Source organism: Gymnodraco acuticeps, unplaced genomic scaffold (genome assembly GCF_902827175.1).
Source record: "Gymnodraco acuticeps unplaced genomic scaffold, fGymAcu1.1, whole genome shotgun sequence".
Taxonomy (NCBI): Eukaryota; Metazoa; Chordata; class Actinopteri; order Perciformes; family Bathydraconidae; genus Gymnodraco; species Gymnodraco acuticeps.
Genome location: NW_022989843.1, coordinates 2461707 through 2477621, shown reverse-complemented (window position 1 = coordinate 2477621; position 15915 = coordinate 2461707). Strand labels below are relative to the sequence as shown.

At 41.1% G+C, this 15915-nt stretch overlaps 1 protein-coding gene across 2 annotated transcripts; it reads left to right on the top strand.

The window, feature by feature from the left end:
- Positions 1-899: 899 nt before the first annotated feature.
- Positions 900-13889, top strand: si:dkey-178e17.3 (somatomedin-B and thrombospondin type-1 domain-containing protein). 2 transcript variants are annotated; one of them, XM_034236613.1, is made up of 5 exons: positions 900-1377; positions 8689-8871; positions 9262-9352; positions 11506-11664; positions 12515-13889. In XM_034236613.1, the coding sequence occupies exons 1-5, from the start codon at positions 1134-1136 to the stop codon at positions 12618-12620; spliced, it is 783 nt and encodes a 260-aa protein (XP_034092504.1). In that variant the 5' UTR covers positions 900-1133; the 3' UTR covers positions 12621-13889. The 2 variants fall into 2 exon arrangements, with proteins under 2 accessions (XP_034092504.1, XP_034092498.1); XM_034236607.1 differs by having other exon boundaries at positions 8686-8871.
- The last annotated feature ends 2026 nt before the right edge of the window (positions 13890-15915 follow it).

Genomic DNA, 15915 nt, shown 5'->3' with positions numbered 1-15915 from the left:
TGTTTCATATGGGTGTTGAGAGATGTATCCATAGATTTCCTAATGTTGCTCTCAAAGTGCACCAGATTGATGCTTTTAACTTCAATATTTAAAAAATACAGTTGCCCACATCTTGTGTCCATATCTTTCTGTTTTGGTGGTCATGCCACAACCGTGCACGTGCGAGTCATATTAAGTGTAAGTGTCTGCATTTGGGGGGGGGGGGGCAGCTAAAATCTTGCCTAGGGCAGGAAATTGGTCAGGGCCGGCCCTGTTTACCTTCCTACGGATTATATAAGATTTTGTTTGTGTTTTAACAAAGATGTATTTATGAGTTATTCATCTGTCAAGTTCGAATCTGTCAATAACCTTCTAACTTTACCGAACTGCTCAAAGAGACCTGTCACTTTCCACAGCACCTGTTGGCTGAATCATATTGTTTATCTTAACGTTTATTTTATGTTATGATATTAATATAAAGTATACAGCGCCGCTGTCCGCGGTGCTGAATGGGCTTTGAACCAAGTTGATGTAAACGTTGCTTCGGCTCCTCTTACAGATAGTGTGTGTTTTTCCACTTGTGTGTTATATTTGGAGTTCCTTTCAAATCATTTAAAAAACTTCTATATTTTGATTGGTTTGGCAGCCTTTACAACAAATAAGCAACTTCTTGATTTGCATCTCAGCTTTTAGCAACAGACATAATTACAATGTGCTTCAATATAATTAAAATATTCTTATAGCTGTTGTTATTTTGTAGAGCTACACATTACACAACCAAGTGAGATAAAAGAGAGAGAAAGAGGGATAGAGAATGAGTGAGTGAGTGAGGGAGTGTGAGTGTGTGTGTGTGTGTATGTGTGTTTGTTGTTAGAGAGAGAGAGGCTACTGTACGCCTTCCCTAATAACCAACAGAAGCTGCAAGGGGCGGTGTCTGGCAGACTGATAGAGGAGCTGGTGCCACACAGCCTCCACTTTTACGCATCAGTTGTTTGTGTCAAGGTGTCAATGCTGAGTTTAACTTGGATTTGGATTTTAGACAGAAATTACGACAAGGGTCTTTACATCGTAACTCAGTTTTAAGCTCCATCCAAAGTGAAGCATACACCAGCGGAGTGTGTGTGTGTGAGTGTGGATCCAGAAAAGTTTCCGTCATGGGAGCGCATGGATCAGCGCGTCTTGTGTTTGTCGTCTGTGGATATTTAGCGTTTTTCTTCGGGGAACTTGTTCCGCGGGCTGAGGCGGGCTGCAGGGAGAGGGAGAGCCCAAACTGCTGCACCGGCCGGAACAACGAATGTTTTGAATACAGCAAGAGAAAAACAGTGTGCTACTGTGATACCTACTGTCAGAAAACCGGGGACTGCTGCGAGGACTATCAGCGCGTGTGCCAAATATCTGGTGAGTTGCTTGTTTTATCCTGCACAACGACATTTGACATAAAATGCATTTATGCTTGGAGGGATCGTAGCTCAACGTTGTTGGTAAAGGAACACCTATCCTGTTCAGATTGGATAGGTGTTGTCCCGTTTGAGCCAGAGATGGCTGGCATTGAGGTGACATGGAGACAGTGAGACATACTACACATAGATGTCTGGTTGTGCTTTATAGAGCATTTTTCAACAGCTGGTTGTGAGTATTGGTTTTTAAGTTTGTAGGGTTGACCTTTGAACCAACAATCCAGTCCATTAAGTGGCTGCAAAGTTAGGCGAGTGATCATAACAAAGTCCCAAATCATCACCACCAATTCCACCTTAACACAAATAAGAGTACTCTGCAATATGAATCACCAAATCAAGATTGATTATTGACCGAATCTTTCAAATGTGAGTGTGTTCTTCTTCCATCATCATGGCTGCTGCAATATATGGACAAATAAGGATATGAACACTATGGGAACAGACTGCCAAAGAAGGTCAGAAGAGCTGTCTCTGAGATGTGACAGAGAGAAAAACACTCAAACTAACTGAGCTCTTACAGTATGTCATCTTAAGTGCACACAAACAAGCACCTGATGGGCCAAGCCTACTAGTCAAAGAGCACTTTAATGCTGCAGAGATCCCTCTATTTAGGCACATTTATTGTGTACATGGTGAACCTTTTTTTGAGTGATGTATCTGTGCTTTGAAGGGAACAGCCTGCTGCGTCCAAACTTGAAACAATCACTTAAAAGTGTGTACAAAAGTACTTTTATGGAAGCTGTAATTTATGTATTAGACCGCACTGTTTATGGTTTACTGCCAGGAGCTGAACCCTCTTTGAGTCACTCTTTAACAGCAGAATGGTATACTACTGCACTTACTTTCAAAAGTGACACACTATATGATTTTTTTCCAACACTTTAACAATAATTAATTGGTGCTTAAATGCATTTTTACAGTTGAAAGAACCCTCAAGCTTTATTTTACTGTTAATATATACCTTTTTCCACTCTACAAGGTTTGCGAAACAACTACTTACTACACATAGGAAGAGATAGGACATGCTCAGATCACAAATTGAGTTTTTTATCCACCAAACAGTCAAAGTTGAATAAAGAGACAGCCTTTATCACAGCAGCCAGCTGAGGGGAGTCCATGCAGCACTTGATCTTTCCCATCTGTCTGCCAAGCTGACATTTAGCAGAATGAGCTCAGGAGAGCACCTCAGGTCAGCTTTGACTCATCACTGCACTGTTTAACAGCAGCTGGTCCTCCGCAGGTCAGCTAACGGCCGCCATGCACATCGGTTCAAGGAGGATGTATTCATCACAGTGGATGCTCGTGTGTTGCTCTGACAGGCCAATGGAGATGTGACACAGTACAGAAGAAAATGACACAGCAGTGTGATGCAGGTGTTACAGGTTAGACGATGTTTCCAAGATGAATGTGAATATCTGTAAATCAACTGAAAAGAAGAAATCATCTACAAATTGGTAACATTTATTCACACAACTGTAAATTATAAAAATGTGTATAGTGTGTTGTTTAAGGCTTTATGGTCTATTGTTTTAATCTGAACATGAAAATAATGTCAACATGACATGGGCATGACCTACAAATGGTGAATGGATCAGTGAGCACTGAGTGGTGCTGTGAAAATCACCTTGACTTCCTCCATCTGCAACCTGAGCATCTCACCAGTATAAACACAACATGTGGCTTGGCTCACTTCCATCAGAGCGCCCTCACCCACTTTATCCTCAGACCTTATCTGATCCTGCAGCTCTGCAACGCATCAAGGAGTCTGTCTGTGTACTGTCTGTCACAGTCTGTAATTTAGTCGTGTCAGCTGGAGCTGTGCAAAGAGCTTTGAGTGGGTGACACTGGCAGACTACTTGCACCACTTGGACAAAAACACTTACAACTCTTTAGAGTTTAAACGTTTTGCTCTAGAGATGTTGTTCGAATGAAGTACTTATTTAGAATGAAGAGAATGTTCCTGTGAACTGGGAGGTATGAACTTAAAACAAGAGTGTGGTGGAAAACAAATTCTCCCTACAACACACAAAGTAACGCATCTTAGAAGGATGGGCCATGCATTTCTTGGACTGTTTTCATTTAAACACTGTTGTCTCGCAACTATAAGGTCTTTCTGCATCAGGCGGGTATTCAGGCCAATTACCGGTGTGTTCTTGGGGGTTGTAGAACTTGAAAGATTTTGTGGCGTTAGTAAATTACACCATTTGTCCTCTACACAACTCTGCATAATCTGGTTTCTATCTAGGTTTATAGATTTGTTTCTAGAAGTATTTTTAATTATCTTGATAAAGCTAGCCTTTGTGCAAGTTATCCTTCTCGCAAATACACTAACAAAAGTAAAAAGGGTTACTTCTCTTAAGCATAATAAAGCATCCATCTTTTTCTAAACATACTGTACTGGTAAAAAGAGGCTTGGAACATGCACTTTAATTGGTGCTCCTTCAGGGAGGCTTTTAAGAGATATATTTTCTTGGATATTTCACTTTCTTCATCTTGATATATAATTCATACAGAGAACTGAAAGCTGGTTCACTAACATTTAGGATCATAGCATATAAAGCATAACAGGAGGAGGCAACTTAAACTTAATAAGATACATTTGCATTGAAAATCCAACGGGGGAGTTGTCTTCTGTGGTTGGAGTAATTCTGGTTATTTCCTTGCAGTACTATAGTAAGTCTGTAATTGCTCCTTCCTCAGTCTCTAGAGATGAAACTGTCCCACAGGAGGATCGAAGCTCATCTCCTCTTTCTGTGGTGTCTGGTAGTTCTCACTTCAGCAGGAAGTCTCTGCCTCAGATACACCGGAGGTTTGCTCATTATTCATCCGTCTCTCCTACGGGGAACGATGCTGTCATGCCATGTTGTTTGCTTCTTCCCACCTACGTTCACTCCCTCCTTTTCTTCCTTGCTCCCACTACATTCTCTCTTCAGCCTCTATTAGTAGTGAATGTTTGTTTCCAGGTTGACTGAAAAGAGCCAGCTGTTGTAGTTTTTGCGACAAATAGTGTTGCACCCAGTTTCTCCCATACTGCATGCACCACGATAGATGCTCAATGTTGTTATTCTGATGCCCCTCGCCTGGCCTCTTCATGACAAGAAAACGCAAATATCTTATTCTATTTCCATCATAAAGTGTGTCAACAGTTTTCACAGGAACTGTTTCTTCAACAAAATGTTTTTACATTTGATTGATATTTTACAATTCTTCCATTCTGTGGCAAAAAGACAACTGCCTCAAAAGTTGATCAAATTAGACCAAACTGTTGTTCATGGCAAAATAGTGCTGGTAATAATGAGAAAACGCTTTCTTTTTAAACCTCAGTGATCCGACAAATGCCTTATTTACATACAAATACATTTTGAGCCATGCTAGCCGCATGGTTCTATGTAAAACAAAGTTGGTCTGTCAGTCTGTCCACCACTTTGATCCAGACTAATGATGGTCCCTAGTCAATGAATCCTTCTGACATTTGGGATCCCCTGATTGTCCTTCTAGTACCACGATGATTGTTGGCCGACTATGGATTAGCATGACATTTGTTTCACAATGGATTAGCATTAGTATGTTAACATTGTTATAATGAGCAAGTTAACATACTGGCATTAGCATTCAACTTGTGCTAATGTCAAACCTCACAGGGACCCTAGAATGACTTTATCCTCTTAGTATACTCTTTTCAAAAGCTTCCATTGAACCTGAGGCAGATGTGTACGTTTAGTGAACCAGCTGCTGGGCCTTTAATTCTACACATGTTGCCGCAACTGTGAGGTAAAGTGCACTTAGTCTTTGAAGATAAACAGACAAACCTTTCACTGACAAGAGAACATTTTTAGTTGCATCTCGTGTTTTGCGTCATTGTTCTTTTGTTGTAAGGGAGTCAGGATTAGGAATGATTATTTCTTCTATGTTTTACCATGTCTTCAGTTATTACAATTCAGCTATAATAAAGTGTTGGAAGGCCATGAAATGCGAACTCTTATCGGCTGTGTTTGTTATGAACCCTTTTAATTAGTCACTTTGCTTGGCTCCTCTTCTCGAGGTGTCTACAGGAAGCATTCATGTAACCTGTTATTAGGGCTCAGTCCTGTGTCTTTCACCCCTTTTATCAGGCCTCTCCTTTTGTGTTGCTGAACATTATAAGTCGTGTCTGATGGGACCGCAGCCCAGCTCTCTACATGGGAGGGGGGTTGGCTGTGGAGGGTTGGAGGTGCAGTGGTCCTTTAGAGCAGCTGGACATCTGGGTCTCATCAGAGAGTTGATGGAGGAAGAAAAGAGGGGGTGGGAGAGTGAAGAAGAGGACCAAAACAAGGGGACAGATGGGGAGAAAGAACAAGGGAGAGTGTGGAACAAAGTGATAAAGGGAGAGGAAGATAAAGCAAATTGGGCAGGCAGTGCTGATAAGTCTTTTGTTATGAAACCCTAAAAGGGAAGCAGCATTTAGGGAGAGCGAAAGAATGCCAATATGCCTTTATCTCACTGTATCAAGTGTGACTGGAGATTGGCTGACAAGTAAGGAGATAACATTTGCTGAGGTTGGATACACATTCAGTGGTTCGATTCATTTAAAAGCATTTGTCTGAAGCTCTGACAACAACCAGGAAAGAATGCTGAAGAAATTCCATATTCCAAACAAACACATTTTACATTAATCTCAGCATTTTTATTTATTGTAGCTGTAACTAAAGCTTCCATGTCCTGATCGATCACTTGAGGAGACTTTGTACAGCTCCAGATGAAGCCACAAAAGGTTTATACACCTTCCTTCTCATATGCAATCCCTCAAACCTGTAAACATACTTGGATGTGTAGAAGTGGTGGTTACCCTTAAGTTATACGTTATTAAGATTCAGGTTATCTGTTGAATTATTTCATTGACAGTAATTTGATTTAAATGTCATTTGATATTAAATCCTTGGTAATTGGTACACATTATTGAGCCCAACTAGTAAAAACTGAAAACATTCAGGATCTATGAGGTTAAATAACAAAAACATACATTTTATTTTGGCCTTCAGGTTAAATAGCTTTTGTCAGTTTGTCAGTGTTTTAAAAGTCACGTTAACATTTACTGTGTGCCTCCTAAATATTGGACGATACAGATCTAAGTAGCCCATAAAACACTGTCTCTGTTTAATAATAGAAGCCTCTCTGAGCGGAAACAAAAACTTAAGAGTGCTTGAAACCACTTTGTAAAAATACCAGCTGATGGAAAAGACAAAAGCGGAACATGCTGACAACGAGTGCCATTTGTTTCCTGTATTGGGGTCAGAGGTCAGAGGTGCTGGCATGCTTTCTAACTGGGGACTTTCTCGTCAACAATGGGGACAGAGGACAGCGGTGGCTGTAAGCTCTGTGGGTCAGGCTGTGTCAGACTGTCAGCAGGGTTATCATGTGGGTGGTGGGACTGTCACTCTGGTGGTACTCGAAACAGAGTGGGGGACCACCACCACAGTTTGGTAATTGCCTTCTGACCTCTTGTGGCTTGGGGCCAACAGGCAGAGACTTCTAGACAGGGCCTTATTCCTGCGAGTGTGTTGGTGAGTGTGTGTCAGTGTCCATCAGTGGGGTAGCCCCTTCTCCCCTCAGGTGGCGGGAACTCGCTGACTCTATCGGTTTCATTGGACACCCTTGGCAGTAAAGACCTCAACTGCCCTGCTTGCTCGTGTTTTTCCCAACATAAGAAACAAAAAACAGCAACATGTAAACTTCCCCTGAGAGCGTCAGAGGATGTCGAAGAGGAAAGGAAAGGCGAGGAGTAAGGATAAGAAGAGGTGGAGGGGGCAAGAGTAGGAAGCTGATACGGTGTTGGTGTGATTCGATCACGCCCTTTAGTGTTCTTTCAAGAAAGTTCCCTGTACAAGTCTACACGGTGTAATGTGTATGTCTGTGTGTTTTAGGGTGATGATTGACGCTGGAACAGACCCAAGTGGGTGGGTTTATCTGACAGAAATTGTTTTTTCGATGTGGGTGTGTGTGATGATCTGGGAAAGGCGAGTGTCAGGTGGGCAGCACTAATGTGCAGGAATGCAGAGATTCCACAGTGGCTTTGTGGATCGACTGTGTCACTGAGACAGCCGCCCCCCCTCCGAAACCCCAACAGGACCATGGGAATAAACCGCACAGGCGGCACCTTGAAAGCTCTCTCTCTCTTTCTTTCTGCTGTTCACACACACACACACACACGCACACACACACACACACACACACACACACACACACACACACACACACACACACACACACACACACACACACACACATACACACACACACACACACGCACACACATACTTATACTTATGTTAATTTGGCAGGATGAATTTATCTGAAAAATGTAAATGATTTACTTGCAATAAAGTATTAAAAATACACACATCAACATGCTTTGTGAATAAAATGGTGTGTACCTATATTTTTGCATTAATTAATGTGTGTGTTTGTTGGAGTGTCCCTTTGCTTATTTGTCTTTGTGTTTATGGAGTGGGCACTTCCTTCTTAACAAGGCTGTTAAATGTCTGCCGCTTTTAAATCTCTGTGTTGAACAAAGCTTGATTACTTGCTTTGATCAGAGCAGCCATCTAACTGATACAGCTTCCTCTTAGCCTGATGTAATTGGCTAAATCAGCCTACTACTTGCTGCTACTGCTGTGTTTATGTGGTCTGCAGTTTGTGTGTGTTTGTGTGTGCGCGTGTGTTTAAGTGTGTAGAAGAGGGAAACCAGAGAGAACAGGATGCATAATTAGCCCCTTATTTAAATGGCACCACACATGCGACCCGGGTCACAGACTTCCTGTGTCTGGGGTTCAGCTGATCTGACATTAGTATGGTAATGACCCCTTCACTCGCTTGCCGCCTACCATGACCTACCTGAGTAAATGCTCAGTACAATATAATGCAGCTCCATATCTGGGTGTGTTTGCAACTCATACTTTCAGCCATGCAGTTAGGCATGACAGCAACAATTAGGGGAAAGTTTGCATCTACCTCTGGGGTTAAGATCCAAACCATTTTTCAGAATGGTTGACAGCTGGAGAGACCTTAAAAAAGAAATACCAACTGTTTTGATAACAATTTGATCATCCATGTTACAAATTACATTAAAGGCTGCTTTTAACCTCTCTTATATGGGTGTTTCCTGATTTTGTCTGTTTTATATGATTTAAAACTGATATGCTTGGACTCTATGCTCCTTCTTTATTATTCTTATTTAGTGACTTTCCTTCTCTCTGTCTCTCTGCTTCCCTAGCAGCCATTGACTGTGTGGTGGGATCTTGGGGTCCATGGTCATCATGCACAGCTCCGTGTGGAGTGGGCAGCACAGAGAGGAGTCGCCTAGTGTCTGTTCCTCCGAGAAACGGAGGCACGCCCTGTCCTGACCTCAAACAGCGTCGAGGATGCTTTGGAAACAACGCCATATGCAGCACTGCCAAAGGTACGTTTGTGAGCTTTTCTACATGCCCCAATGCTTGTGTTTATATATGATGCACACACTTCAGCTCTGACCTCTGGTACATATTTATCTGGTGTTTCAATATTCTCTGGGGTAAACGCTGTTAACGCTTTTACTGTAAATAACAGGCCTTATCTCCAGCTGCACTATTTCATCTGCCTCAGTGATGCGCACACTGTTGAATTACCTTCTTCAACACCAGAACACAGATAAACACTTTTCCAAGTAGATTTCAAAGAACACCACTTTGAGTCATTTGCTATAGTCATTTTGAGTCTTTTTATTTTTAAAAGATTCTCTTCAGTGTAAGTAAGATTTTCACTCTTTTTTCTTTTGCATTTCTACCTTTTTGTCCCCACACCTGACCTGCAGAGGTGGCAAAGATCCTGCCTGATTCTTTCAAGAGGAACTTCAAGGACCCTTGGAGACGACCACACATGCTGATGAAGGAGGAGAAGGCCAGGTAGGGCCTCTATGATCAGACTGCAACAAACACACAGACTGCTCACGACTGACCCGCGCTGTTTTGTCTGTAGTGCTGGCTTTCATGTGCAAAGAGTGGGTTATTACAGCCCAATTGCGTGGGGCATTGCTTAATGTATATATATTTCTATAGAGATATTGACATCTTACAGTAACATAAGATTTACAGTGTTCCATTTCTAAAACATCTATGCCTTTCATTTAGAATTTACCAGCTCAATATGTTGAAAGCATAGATTTAACTAATGACTACATTTAAACATTAATATGCAATGCTTTTGTGCCAGTAATCATTTTATATAAGAAAAGTGTTTTGGTTGGAGTCACTTTAGTTTGAGTTCCAAGCCTCAAGGCTGACTCTTAACCTTTCTGACGCAGCTGGAATATATTTCAGTTCCATATCAGTTTTTTCTCAGTTTTGACTTCCAAAGGTCACTCTGAAATCAACTTGTGCTCCGAAAGATTAGAGAATAAAGATCAAGTCCAAGGTTGCCATAGCAGAGCTTTGAAATTGCTTTGACTGTCTAACATTACCGCAATCATGAATATTTGACTCACGAGCTGACCTTCTCTGATAAGGCAACCATAATCCATGTAAGAGGCAAACTCTCCCTGCATGGATGTCCTCTTTGATCTGAGCTGATTGCAGATGTTGTCAGAGCAGAAACATCAGAAATCAGGGAATAAAAATGACTGCTTGTTCCCTGATCGCCTGCAAACCTTTCATACTGATTAAGATGGACATTGGATACTTGTGTTTTGACTGAAATACAGAGCATCAGGGGATTGGAAGCACATTACTCAAACGTGACCCATCCAGCATGGATGACACTGAGTTAAAGGGATTTCCCACAGACATCTGGTTCCCGTGGGTCCCTGGTGTTGTCATTGAAATTGCCCAAAGGGACGAGGGGCTAAAATGATATTAAATGATGGTCTGTATTTGTCTTTGGGACTCCAGTTATAGCTGGGAGATTAGCTGAATGAGTAATATTTCATGCTGATGGTGAGGTAAGAAATGGTCAGGATTCTGTTATGCAGATCTGACTTTAAACTCTTAAAGGCTCAACACAGAGCAGAGCTAATATCTTTTAGGAATTAAGACATAATAATATTTTATCTTTTTTGTTGTAGAGTGGTTTGAGGTTTTCATTATTTTAATTTTCTGCAATTCAAGCCTAATTATGGGGGGTAGGGGCTACCCTCAAGCAAATGCATGTGCACATGAACTGAATGTGGTATGTCCTTGTTATATGTATTATATATTCTTGTCTGCGTCATTCTTAAACAATCCCAAGCTATATTTTATTGAAAAGGTCTGATCTAAATCCATCAAGCATCAATTATTTTTTTAATTTGAGTTGTAACTTTTCTCTACTTTCTGTACCTTATATGCACTTCTTTTTATTTAAATGTTCTCATTTAACCTTGACATGCAAGCATGGACATTCGACATGAGAGGAACATTTTAAAAATATTGATGAAAAGAACATTTTATAGTTGGAAAAAGTCTGGAAGAATCACTGATAAAAACTGCAGCCTTATGTTTTCTTTGACAAACCTTCCCACTGGGGATGGTGTTTCGTCACAGATGACTGAATCAGAGACAAAATAAATGGTGCAGATGTTCAAAGTGCTCGCCAGAGAACAGAGTGAACAGAAAAACAAGACTTTATTATTATTCCCAGTACAGACTGAGCTGTGTTTATATTAGGATACTGCAGGTGACCGTGACATGTGGCTGTTTGTGATCACTACTTGGCTTTCAGTTATTATGCCATTGCTTTTTACTCTTAAACTGAGGGAAGTCGAAGAGGAGAGATGTCTTTGTTTAAAGTGTTTAAACCTGGCTTGGGTCTCTGTGCCTTCATCTGTTTTCCATTTTGCTATTTTGATGTTGATGGCGCAGAGGTTTATGTGAGGTCGTGATAACAATCCAAATCCAAGAAACAACAACATTAGATGTTGAGCTCTCGGATAAAGAGTTGTGAAATAGTTCTCGCTCTAGACCCAGAAATGTGTGATTTGACCTTATGACCCATGTTCTTTCCCAAATATTAGGATCAATTGTTTGTGAAATGGTATCAATTATTGTTGACACTTTCCCTCCCTCTCTTTACTCTGTGCTTGCAGTTACTGTGTGTACCTGCGGGTGAAGCAGGCCAGTGCAGCGTGTAAACTCAAACTGTGGAGCGCTCAGCTGGTGAGAGAGAGGCTGGTCTGTGCCGAGTGTCAGAGTGATGCCATGTCAAAGTCAAACCGCTGCGGAGGAGACGGCTTAGAAAGTACCCGGTAAACCAAGCAATGAAAATAAAATATAAAATCATGCATTACACCACTGACAGTTTTACAGTTTATGGATGTGGGCCTCGACATCTATAAAGTTGCTTTTGTCATTTGGGGAACTTGGCTTAAGAAAACTAAAAATAGAACAATGTTTTTTCCCTTGTCAGCAAGTGAAAAGCCAGATAAACAAGGCACTGAGAGACTAATTAAAATATGTGTTATAACTTAGCATGCATTTAAACGTACAGTATGTTGAGTGTAGCAGCTGCATCTAAAAGAAGGGAAACACCCTCCTCATCACAGATGGTATGATACTTTGTACTTGTTAGCTATCATCGTAGGTGTAATCATTTGCAATGTAAACCGCAACTAGAATGAAATATGTTCATATATGTTTATATATTATATATTAAATAAATACTTTCATTACTTGTGCAATTAGCAACAATTAGTTTGGCAGTCTGTGAAGAGTATCCAGAATGTTAAATCTGAGCTCATAAATGCAGCTATATATGGGCAATTGTAAGCCCTCTGTTCAACACACATTTTAAATCTGCAGCGCCATGAAAAGCATCGATTTGTTCGTTTGACATTGGATCATTTGGAAAATTGTTGCTCCAAAATCATATCGGCCTCATCTTGTTTTAAAGTTGTTTTATTTGCATTTATTTGCGTCTTTAATGCAATGCAACTATTGACATATTTTTTAATTAATATCTATACTCTGCCAACATTACAGTCACTATGTGTAGGCTGGGTTAACCTATGCATACATGTTCACCCTTGAATCTATAATGAAAAATACAATTCAATTGTATTTTGTTCCATGCCTGATATACATTCATTTTCTTCCTAGAACGTTCTGGGCGGCGGCTTCAGTCCCGGGCTGTCATGGTTCCTGGGTGCGGGAGTCGTCCTCTGAGGGATGTCGCTGTCCTCCCTACTCTGTGCTCTTCGTGTGAGCCCACATGCAGTTACCAGATATCCGTACGCAGGGACCAGACTTCCCTCCGCAGCCCAAGGCCAGACCCTCCGATCCAGATTACTGGATGGGTAACTCTAGGAGATCAGCAGCATCCTGCCACTTTTTCCTTTCACCTCATAACTACTGTATACACACACTCTGTACTGTATTGACTAAGCACACAGACATTCTTGCATTCATCTTCAGATATTACAGCCACATTGTTTCCTTCAAATCACAACATCTATATGCCTTTTTACCTCTAAATCTTTGCTATCTACCTCCATCAATGCAAGTGCATTTGTTAATGCATAATGTATAAATATATAAATATATAATTTAGCTTTATACATTTTCTATTTTTGATTGTTTATGTGTTATGTATATGCGTCTATATAGCTACACTTATTAGTCTCAAACAGTTAAAACACTAAACAGCAGTTGCTGCACCCAGTTTAGCCCCAGCCAGGATAATCACCTGCAGGCTGGAGATGCGGAAAACTGGCTCATCCAAATTGTAGATGCTAGAATCCTTAAGTCAATATATCTGTGTCCTACAGTTTTGTCCCTGTTATTATTTCCTTTAAACAAAAAAAACCATTTATACCAGCAAGTCAGTTGAATATCAGGTATTGATTCTCAGGTGCTGAGATGTATGTCTTTGTCTCCCATTAAGTCCCTTTTTCCTATCCGCCTCCATCTGATGATCAGATGTGTTAGTAGCTTTAAAGATGTTTTTAGGTTTAGTTTGAAAGACTAATGGCATCTGTTTATACCTAATGTTGTTGGAGAGGGAAAAGAGCCATTTAAGAGCATTTCACTGTGGTTCTCTCTGTCCTCTGTATCCAAGACAGAAACAAATTGCTTCTTAACTCTGTTTTCTCTCGCTCCCTGCCCTGCTCAGTCATCTTACATCACAAGGGAGTTTTTTTTATTAGCAACGTGTCATCCAGTAAACTACAGTATCGCATATAGCCATGTTACTCCCATTTTATTCATTAGCGGAATCTCCTCTCGGCGCTCCCCACAGATCTGATCTGCACTTCTTTTCTCTCTCTGCCCTTTACTGACTCAGGGTCAGTCAGCTGGCTCAGTACACCTTCTCTTGCACTTCTGCTTTGAGAAGAGGACACATTTAGTCCCAGTAAAGGTTTTTCTGTGTCTGTGTTTGTGTGTTTATTTATTGTAAAACAAGTGATGATATTATAGTGCAGCACAACATACTCTGTACACTGTCCATTAGTGAAAATAAACAACTATACCTTCATTTTCTCCCTCTCTTGTCATCATTTCAAATGTTGGTATTTCATTGCATCATTACATTCAGAAGTTACACAGACCCCAATTAGCATTTCTGACCTCTCTACTCTGCAATTATTATTATGAGCCTGGCCCCGCTAAGTATATCCCTCCCGTTGACCAGTGTTTACATGCAGAAGTTCACAGTTAAAAGAAGAGCGCTTTTGAAAATACGTAACCTAACGCAAACTTTTAGCCATCAACATACTTGGTTGAATTCCTAGCATTTCTTTCCCTGTGGTGTAAGCGGTATGACGAAAAGCAAAATGACAGCTAATGTATATAATCATGTATTTGTGGCACATTCTCCTACAATTTAGGTTTGTTTATGTGATGTGAGTGCCAGAGATGATGTGTGGACAGGCTAAACACTGCACAACTTAAACAATCTGGTAGTACATCTGTTACCCGCACGTTTTTGTTTTTACAGAAGCTCTAGAGAGAGAATACCAAGATGTCCAATTTGTAAGCCAGTTTTATATCTCCCAAGCGTGATATATGGGCAAGTTAACTGAACATGGAGTGGATGTGTAAACCTTGACTGTGACCCTGATCGTTGTTTATAAACACCAAATAAACCACATTATTGGAGCATTACTTTACCATATTTTGTTGTCTTGTAACTTCCTAATGCATCAATTGTATTGCTCATTTGTCAGGATGCACTGTACATGCTGGCAGGTATGTAAGGAGGAGTCCCAGCTGAAGAAAAGTTATAACAGCATGATGTAGGAACGATATTAAAAGTTTCAATTTTTTTCACAAAAGTAGAGCAAATTTGTCTAAAAAATGGAAAATGAGCAGTACTTGGGCTTTGATAAAAACATCACAACCCCAGGATCCCACATTAATCCATTGAAAATGATTCATAATCTTGGTTTATTTCATGTCTTCCATCTCAGAGGCAATTGAAATGACCTCTTCGATTTATCTCTCCAGCCATCCTCCCCCCTTTTCTCTGCACTCCTCTCTCCTCCCTGTCCCCAGATCCCTACCAGACTCCCCTTCGTCAGCACAACTCTTTATTTTACTTTACTACAACAGTGGCAATAGAGTGCTGTCAGCCTGACAGTCCATCCCCTCTGAAGCAGGCTTTACCCCCCTGGCTGCCCTGCCTCTGCTGCTAACCCGCTTTCCAAAGGGCAGGAAGGCCCGTCTCTGGCCCAGTGCCTGATGGGCTCCGACAGCAGTGTGTTCTGGGATTATGCCCGCTGAAAAGGGGGGCATTCCAGCACCAGCAGCCTTTGTCACAGCACGGCCACTGTTTGCTTTTGACAAGACAGCTGTTCAAAGCCCTCCTGGCCCCCACGACTGGCGTTAAGGGAAAGAACCAAGAGGTGACATCCGTTTATTGGTGGTGTTGTGGGATGTGTGGTATCACCTCACCTGAAGACGCTTCAGCAGTACATCTGTCTGTGCATCTCGCGCAAATTGTTTTACGTGATTACAATTGAGTGATAAATGCAAATAAAAGTGACACAGAATTTTTGAAATGTTATATCCTGTAGCTAAAAAAGAGCTCTCCAACTAGGTGCATCTATTCTTGACCGAAACTAAAATGGTAGTTGCTTAAGCAAGGTGAAATTGGGTTGTCTGTATTATTGCATTTTGTCTACTGGACCATCCTTGACAGCTTTCCTCCCATCCTAATGTGTAAATGTAGGCCTAGCTGAGATTCCTGGGTCCTGATCTACCTTGTTTGTTGCCTTAATCTTCAGAGGTGATCTTTGCATCTGTGTTGGTGATACTGCAGCATTCAACCAAATGTTGCTTCAAAATAAAGCAAAAATAAATCAAATATGAAATACATGCTTGAAATGTTTGGGAACTCTCAATAGATCAACCTTCTAGTTCAGACGTGCAGGGGCCTCCTTCAGCATGGGGCCCTGGTTGGCACCCCCATTTCCCCCGCTGTGTCGCCCTGTTGTGCATGTATGTGATTTTTTGAAGTGTGTACTGTAATTAGAGTCATCCTAATGAAGGCTTGTTGCCAG